At 45.5% G+C, this 7,323-nt stretch overlaps 3 protein-coding genes across 4 annotated transcripts; 1 reads left to right on the forward strand and 2 right to left on the reverse strand.

The window, feature by feature from the left end:
* Positions 1-218: 218 nt before the first annotated feature.
* LOC135133091 (small ribosomal subunit protein uS2-like) lies at positions 219-1,888 on the reverse strand. Of its 2 annotated transcripts, none has more exons than XM_064061351.1 (4): positions 1,799-1,888; positions 1,179-1,523; positions 797-1,023; positions 219-625 (listed from the first exon to the last, which is right to left on the reverse strand). In XM_064061351.1, the coding sequence occupies exons 2-4, from the start codon at positions 1,492-1,494 to the stop codon at positions 263-265; spliced, it is 906 nt and encodes a 301-aa protein (XP_063917421.1). In that variant the 5' UTR covers positions 1,495-1,523; positions 1,799-1,888; the 3' UTR covers positions 219-262. The 2 variants fall into 2 exon arrangements, with proteins under 2 accessions (XP_063917421.1, XP_063917422.1); XM_064061352.1 differs by lacking the exon at positions 1,799-1,888 and adding an exon at positions 1,695-1,719.
* Positions 1,889-1,999: 111 nt separating this feature from the next.
* On the reverse strand, positions 2,000-3,805 carry LOC135133093 (growth factor receptor-bound protein 2). The gene is made up of 5 exons (XM_064061353.1): positions 3,720-3,805; positions 3,572-3,669; positions 3,397-3,516; positions 2,873-3,038; positions 2,000-2,823 (listed from the first exon to the last, which is right to left on the reverse strand). Exons 1-5 carry the CDS (start codon positions 3,795-3,797, stop codon positions 2,650-2,652), a joined length of 636 nt encoding a protein of 211 aa, XP_063917423.1. The 5' UTR covers positions 3,798-3,805; the 3' UTR covers positions 2,000-2,649.
* Positions 3,806-4,280: 475 nt separating this feature from the next.
* On the forward strand, positions 4,281-7,241 carry LOC135133090 (mitochondrial uncoupling protein 4). Its single transcript, XM_064061350.1, has 3 exons — positions 4,281-4,371; positions 4,631-4,741; positions 5,173-7,241. The coding sequence occupies exons 2-3, from the start codon at positions 4,645-4,647 to the stop codon at positions 6,033-6,035; spliced, it is 960 nt and encodes a 319-aa protein (XP_063917420.1). The 5' UTR covers positions 4,281-4,371; positions 4,631-4,644; the 3' UTR covers positions 6,036-7,241.
* Positions 7,242-7,323: the final 82 nt, after the last annotated feature.

Genomic DNA, 7,323 nt, shown 5'->3' on the forward strand with positions numbered 1-7,323 from the left:
CTCATTAGTCATTACATATAAAATAAAAAGAGGGTTTCCTTTAAAACGAATACCACCTACCTGTTGCCTTACCAAGTCCGAACTGTTTGCAGCGGGGAATCGCCGCAGCCTCTTCAAGTTCAAAACTTGCAAAAGAAGGGAATCGCTAGTCACTTAGACATAACTTGGATGGATAAACAACTGGAAGGACAAGGTTTCTTTCTATTCTAACACTCCCATCCTCAAATTTCTTTTATTGATCTTTAAAACAAGTCAGATAAAATTAATGCCATTCGGAGGCAGTGCCGCCCCAGTTGGGTTGTGCGGCGGGCTGCGTGGCTGTAGCGTTGGCCCCCCACTCTTCCTGCACCTGGGCGGCCCAGTCGTCGGTCGTCGGCGCCGGGAACGGTCCAGCCGCGGGCACAGGCACAGCAGGCTGCGGCTCGGTGGCCGTCCAGTCCTGGTTTTCAAGGGTATTCCACTCGAGGTCCTGGGGCTCGTGTGTGACCACCTCGGGCTTCACCACGACGGCCTCTTTAGCCGCTTGCTCTTCCTTCTCGGCCTCTTCGGGCTCCCTGTAGAAGAACAAATCGACGACTACGTCCCATTTGGTCTCGCGGGGGATGAGCCCACGCAGACGGAGAACCTATCAATAAAGCACCATTTTAACAAAAGTACAACACACCATGGTGAACACAAAAAAACTAAACAAATCAGGTGGAAAAATTTACGATCATGGATGATCAAAAATTGTTTGGGAACAGTTTTCTCATCATTTTATTTTATTAATATTAGTGGTGACCAAAGCGATAGTTACCTCACGGGCGAGCATCCACCACAACAGTCCAATACTGTGTGCCGCCTTGTTGTTACCGGGGATCGCGATATCCACGAACCTTAGGGGCGAGTCAGTAATGCAGAAGGCAATGACGGGAATGTTGACATACGAAGCTTCCGTGATGGGTTGGTGGTCGTAGGCTGGGTCGGTCACGATGAGGAGACGGGGCTCTCTGAACGCGGCCTGAATTTGATTGGTGAAGGCACCTGTAACAAAAATTCGTCAGAAACACGAAACTAGCTTTAGCGCTATCTAATTACTATAGTGTAATCAGTTATTGAAGTAAAATCATGACTCATAGGTTCCTTAGTAGTATCATCACGTGGTTTCGGGGTTTGTGTATATCAAAATGGTAACTCACCGGGGGTGAACCTTCCAGCGATGGGGGTAGCCCCAGTGTGAGCGGCAAACTTCAACACAGCCCTCTGTCCGTAGGGTCTGGACGAAATCACGAAAACTTCAGACGGGTGTTCGATTGCGACGATAGCACGTGCCGCCAACAGCAATTTTTCCCAAGTTTTGCGTAGATTGATGATGTGGATGCCGTCAGCGCGGCGTTTGTAGACGTACTGTTCCATTTGGAAGTCCACGTTGGAGGTGCCGAGGTGGGTTCCAGCGGCTAACATCTTGGTCACGTCATCCTCTTTGAGGCTGAGGACTTCTAGACCTCCCGACATCTTTGCGTTAGATTTGAGTTACGACTAACCTGGAAATTGGAGGTTAGGTTTGAATTAATTGCTGCGATATTCGTGACGATGGTTAGTGTGTTTGAGCCGAGTTTCGACTACAAACATCAAAAAACATGTAATGTGCAACTTATAGGTTATGTTGATTCGTAAAAAGTTTTATCAAATTTTCGAAAAATTCAACAAAATACCTGATTATATGGATGAAGTTAGCACTATTTGGGTTTGAGGTGTCCGTTAATGGTAGAAACTAAACGGATGGGTTAGATTTTTGTGGAAAATGATAAAGACTTACGTGAGCTGATGCCACAGGGATTCGATTCTTGCCGAAAAGAGATGGTGGGGAATTGTGAGGTTGTTATGTTGGTGGCTGTGAAAATGACAGAACGCGGCGCGCGCAATTCAAATGAAACTAGAGAATTTGAAATGAATTGCGATTCGCCGAAAATTTATGAAGAGTAGCCAAACGACACGTTTTGGGTAATGAAACTAGTGCTCTTTATATAACATATATTTCCTCGTATTCACTTATAATAATGCAATGTTGTAATAATAAAACTATGTTAGTATTTACATACAAAGTCTACTGTCAAAGCAAGAAAATGCCAAATAATTCGCAGAACTCAGATTAGAAAAAAAAAATCTGGCATAATCTCGTGTCATTATATACAAATAAAAATTTGAAAGGACTTCAAAACTTCATTAAAATTAACGAAATAAAATAATAAAAATGGCATCTGTTTTACTAAAAAATACGATATTGTAGTGCTATAGGAAAAAGTCGTATGTATAACTCTGGACGCAAAAGGAAACTTTCACTCCTACGAACTTTCGTTGCTTATTGGAAAAACAATGCAAAGATCAAGCAAACTGTCATTACACTACCTAGAAATTAAGCGCTATATATCCATAACCTATCAAACTGAAGATTAATAAATTTACGCTTTTTCAGTACAATTCGATCCAATATAAAAATACCTGATCTTAAATCTACGTTAAAAAGATTCTTTTCCAAATTAATGAGCAATTAAAAGAGAAATTAAAATCACATATAACTTTAAAAAAGGTAATATCTGAAACCGAAAAGCCTACAGTTTGCAGGTTGTAACAGTGAATAATGCCTTCAAATCAACCCTATCTTCTACATTATGTGTGATAAGGCGTTACGTAAGTCGCCGGGAACAGCCCCCGACGATGTCCGATCTCCCCGTGCCACCAGTGCTGATCCGAGCGATCCGTCACTGTTATGACGTCGCCTCGTCTGAACTCCAGCTCGCCTGCTTCTTGGGGGGTGAAATCGTATAAGGCTTGCACTAGGCACTAAAATCAACCATCGTTAGACAAAGCGACAAAAACACCCAAAACAAACCTCTTCAGCTATCATGTCTCTGAGCTTCACGTCTTGTGAACGCGAGACTGAGGACGTTCGGTGATATTCAACTAACTCGTTGAGACTGTTGAATTTGACCACCCAGAGGAAGAACTTACCCTGGGCGTCCCTTAGCACCTTGAAATGTTGGACGCCGTCCGAACACCTGCAAACATCAAACGGAGATTCCGCATTTGGACCTGGTTTATCCCGAAAATTACGCTAAAAATGTTTACTGATAACAAACACCCACTCCCAGTTCCGGATTACAAAAAATCCCACTGTTATCGTGTCAACCTTGCACAATATCTGAAACCACAAGTATGACGTTTCAATGACGTTTGCGACAGTTGCGCCATCTGCTGGCGCGTGCGAAAGACTTCTAACCCATGCTGTTTTGTTATAGTACAAATATGCACTTCAACCGTTTTGGGTTATCTTCTAGTATTTGTTTGATTGCATAGTTTTTTCAAGTATGTCAATTGTTGCTTGTTTTTTGGGGTTTTGCACGTGTGAATACTCACTTTACGGACAAGGAGAAGTCTCCAGGACTGGACTCGCTAATACGTATCAAAAAGGCCCCTTCATGTTTGTTTAATAATAGTTTTTCGGCGTCGGCTCTCGTAATGCGGCCATAGTACCAGCTGTTGAAGCAGCAATTGTTATTGTCATGTGACCTGTCAAGGTGTTGTGATTTACCTGTGGTTCTTCATTTCAATGTAATTGCTCGGGATTAGGCCCTCTCTGCCGTCGAGTTCGGCCCTGTACCAGTTCATGTCGTCTTCCATGTTCAGGATCTGCGAAAATTTGGTTATTTTTGGCAGTCTTTGCGAACGGGAGGGGGTACCTTTAGGACCTGGGACCTCTTAAAACTGAGTTCATCGTCAGCCGTTGCGTTGAATTCGTGTTTCGCTATCGCTTCCATTGTGAAACCCCGACTTTGTCCTTATCACAAATAAAAGTAAAAGCACAAGAGCGAAAAAGTCAAACAGCACCGGTCGCGTCCCTAGCGATTTTTATCACTCGGAGCACTAAAAGTCTGCTTCATAGTCCGAAATAAAGCACATTTCGAGGAAGTGCAGTCACTTTATTTGGTGTTTTTGTTGGGTTTTTACACCTAAACGAGAACCCTCCCTTCTGTCAATGGTGAAATTCAACACTGGCCAATGGCGGCGTAGGAATATCTTATCAGCAGTATCACCTCGCGATAACTCCGAATTCCACAAACCCACTAATCCCACAATCGCTGGATATTATAGCCGCGCGAGTTCGAACACCCACCGATAACGACAGCTGCCAAAAAAGCGAAATTGTCGTAAATCAGCCCGGACTACTTTTCGCCGCGCCGGATACGACCTGTCACGACACACTGCAGCCAATCCACGTCACACGTCACCAACAACCCGCCGCCAAAGTCCCTACCATGCTAATTGTTATCTACCACCGATTCGTTATTTACTTTAACTAATGAAGTTGCGGAAGTCGCACCGAAATAAATGGTGAGTTCGCCCCCCGAGCCGCCGTCGCGTCACCCCGGCACCCGCCAACCCCCCCCCCCACGTCACACTTCTAGGTTATGTTGTCGTGTTGACATAACAGTGTTTTTCGCGATTTTTACCCAGCAGAGAAAGCTTTTCCGCTTTTTCCGACCCCGTTCCGCTCGCTCGTGTCGCCGGGCAAAGTGCACCGAGCCCTCATGTCATTCACTTGTGCGGGAAAGTTTGAACTTTGCCCCCCTTTGACTCAGTGTCTTTGCAGGATTTTTGGTGAAGATGCCGCCCGTTCCGCCCCAGAAGGAGTTCAAGTATGTCAATTCGCTATGGTGTACCTATATGGTGTCCGTGGTGGCCGCCTGGAACGCGGAGTTAGGTAAAAATAGATTTTTGTCAGTGCTAAGTTTAGGGAATGCAGATTGAATTGACTTGTGAAAAATTGTCCTTCCTCCGCTTGAACACCTTTGTACGAACCGTGGAAAGTTTGAGCTATTTTTAGACGAACATTTGGCGTGGTGCTGTTGTTCCTTAATTTATTTTGATTTATACTTGTATCCTTGAGAGATGACTTTGACCTGGAGAGACTTTGTTCCACTGCAATTTAATTGGGGGCTTATCAGAGGCACTTTCGGGGTTTTAAGCGTACCGAAATTGAGTATTTATCACTTTATTTTTAATTTTTTTGTTAATAACTTTAATAAAATGAGTGAAAGAATTGAAAACCCTCCTCCTTGGCTCCGCCCCTTGTGGCTCCTCCCCTCCCGCCCCGCCTCTCGTGTCACGCCTAACTCCGGCTTTGAATTGCAGTGACTTACCCCTTAGATTTAACGAAAACAAGACTGCAAATACAGGGTGAAATCGCCAACGAGAAGGACTCGAAGATGGTCCGCGCCCCCTACCGGGGTCTCTTCAAGACCGCCCTCGGCATCGTCAAAGAGGAGGGCTTCCTCAAGCTGTGGCAAGGCGCCCACGCCGCTTTGTACCGCCACCTCATCTACTCCGGGACTCGCATCGTCACCTATAAGACCCTCAAGGAGAAGCTCTTCGGTAAGAACCACTCCGAGGAGTACTTCCCGGTGTGGAAGTCGGCCGTGTGCGGCGTGTCCGCCGGCGCGTTCGCCCAGTACATCGCCAGCCCCACGGACTTGCTTAAGGTGCAGCTGCAGATGGAGGGCAAGCGCAAGATCCTGGGGCTGGCGCCGCGCGTGGACGGCTTCTTCGACGCTTTTCGCAAGACCGTGGAGGCGGCGGGCTACCGCGGGTTGTGGAAGGGTTCCATCCCGAACGTGCAGCGGGCGGCGTTGGTCAACCTGGGGGACCTGACGACGTACGACTCGGCGAAGCGCTTTATCTTGCGCAACACCTCGCTGGAGGATAACCACTTCGTGCACTGCTTGGCCAGCTGCTGCGCCGGCTTTGTCGCCGCCTCCATGGGCACGCCGGCCGACGTGGTGAAGACGCGGGTCATGAATCAGCCAATGGACGACAAGGGGCGGGGCTTGCTGTATCGGTCGTCAATCGATTGTTTCCAGAAAACGGTGCGGAACGAGGGTTTCGGGGCACTTTATAAGGGGTTCCTCCCGATCTGGATGCGAATGGCGCCGTGGTCACTAAGCTTCTGGCTGACGTACGAGGAGGTGCTTTCGGTGCTAGGGGCGGAGCAGTTTTAGGGGAGGTGCAATGAGGGTTTCGCAGGTGGCGCTTGAAGCTAACCTACTTGATTTATTGTAGCTTTATCAGGTCAGAGGAGCTTTTGGGAAGATAAGGTTACCGGAAGTGAGGTTAGTTTTATAATAAGTCGTTATTAGTGACCGTGGCCTAAATTAGAGCTGTGATGTCTTCATAGACTGTGAAGGTTATCTGGAACAAAAGGTTACCCTGAGCTGTGGATAAAGAGTTGAAAAAAATATGGTGATTAATTCAAATAATTATTGAAAGCAGTGCTGCCAACCACTTTTTGCTGTACTATTTTAATAATCACCCATATTTTTTTAGTTAAAACGTCAACGACCCGACTTGTTTTTTTTTTCCACGTAGACTCAAGTTCAGGGTAAGCCATTCGTATTAATTCGAGTAAATATTAAATGTTGTTGCTTTCATGGCCACGTCCTATAAAATCAGTCCGAAGCAGTACTGCCAATAGTAGTCGTAAAATCACCAACGTATTTTCAACGAAGCTGGACCAAAAACAATGTTTCTACATACGTAAAACGCAACAAACATCGGCTTTTCCTAATCCTATACTATTTCGAAACAATACAATAACCCCAAGACTGCTGTCTCTTATCTTAGCAACAAAGTATTAAGGTCACCTTGCACCTTCCGGCCTAGACAAGCCACCGAAAGCCCGTGCGAAGCCTGTAGTTTTAGTACAAAGTGTGTTCACTAGGAGCCGAGCTGCTCAAAATCCAGCAGAGACAAAAATCGGTCGCTAGTTTTAGCGTAGTAAGACTGCTAGTAATGTGTCAAACGAATATCGCACGCACAGTATACCATATTTACCTTCAATACGCGGAACTAGTCAGACTAGCTCAGTGAATATAACCCGAAAGTTACTAAAGTCACCAGATCTAGTTCCGCGTATTGCGACAACGAGTGTAATCGCAACAAAGTCCCTAGAATAGCCCAGTGTACACGAGCAAAGCCTAGCTCTCTTCCTTTCCCCTGTACAGTGCCACAGTTTTAACAGAGCGTACTATTTTTTTATATTTATACAAACGACAATGTACTTTTTTCCTCGTACTTTTAAACAACTGTTTAGTTAAGATTTTGTTGAAGGGAGGTAATGTTGAGTTGGGTGTCGGATCAGCGGTGATACTTAATGGTTTTGTTATTTTAAAATTGTGGCTTGTTGATAATAAATTGTTACTGATAAAGATTCGTTTTATTTTGACGACGTGGAGCGCGGTTTATTCCGTAACGAGAACAGATAAAGGCGGAATTTCGTATGTGGAGCGT

Source organism: Zophobas morio, unplaced genomic scaffold (assembly GCF_036711695.1).
Source record: "Zophobas morio isolate AGI-343-1 ecotype UQ-CSIRO unplaced genomic scaffold, CSIRO_AGI_Zmor_V1 ptg000021l, whole genome shotgun sequence".
NCBI lineage: Eukaryota > Metazoa > Arthropoda > Insecta > Coleoptera > Tenebrionidae > Zophobas > Zophobas morio.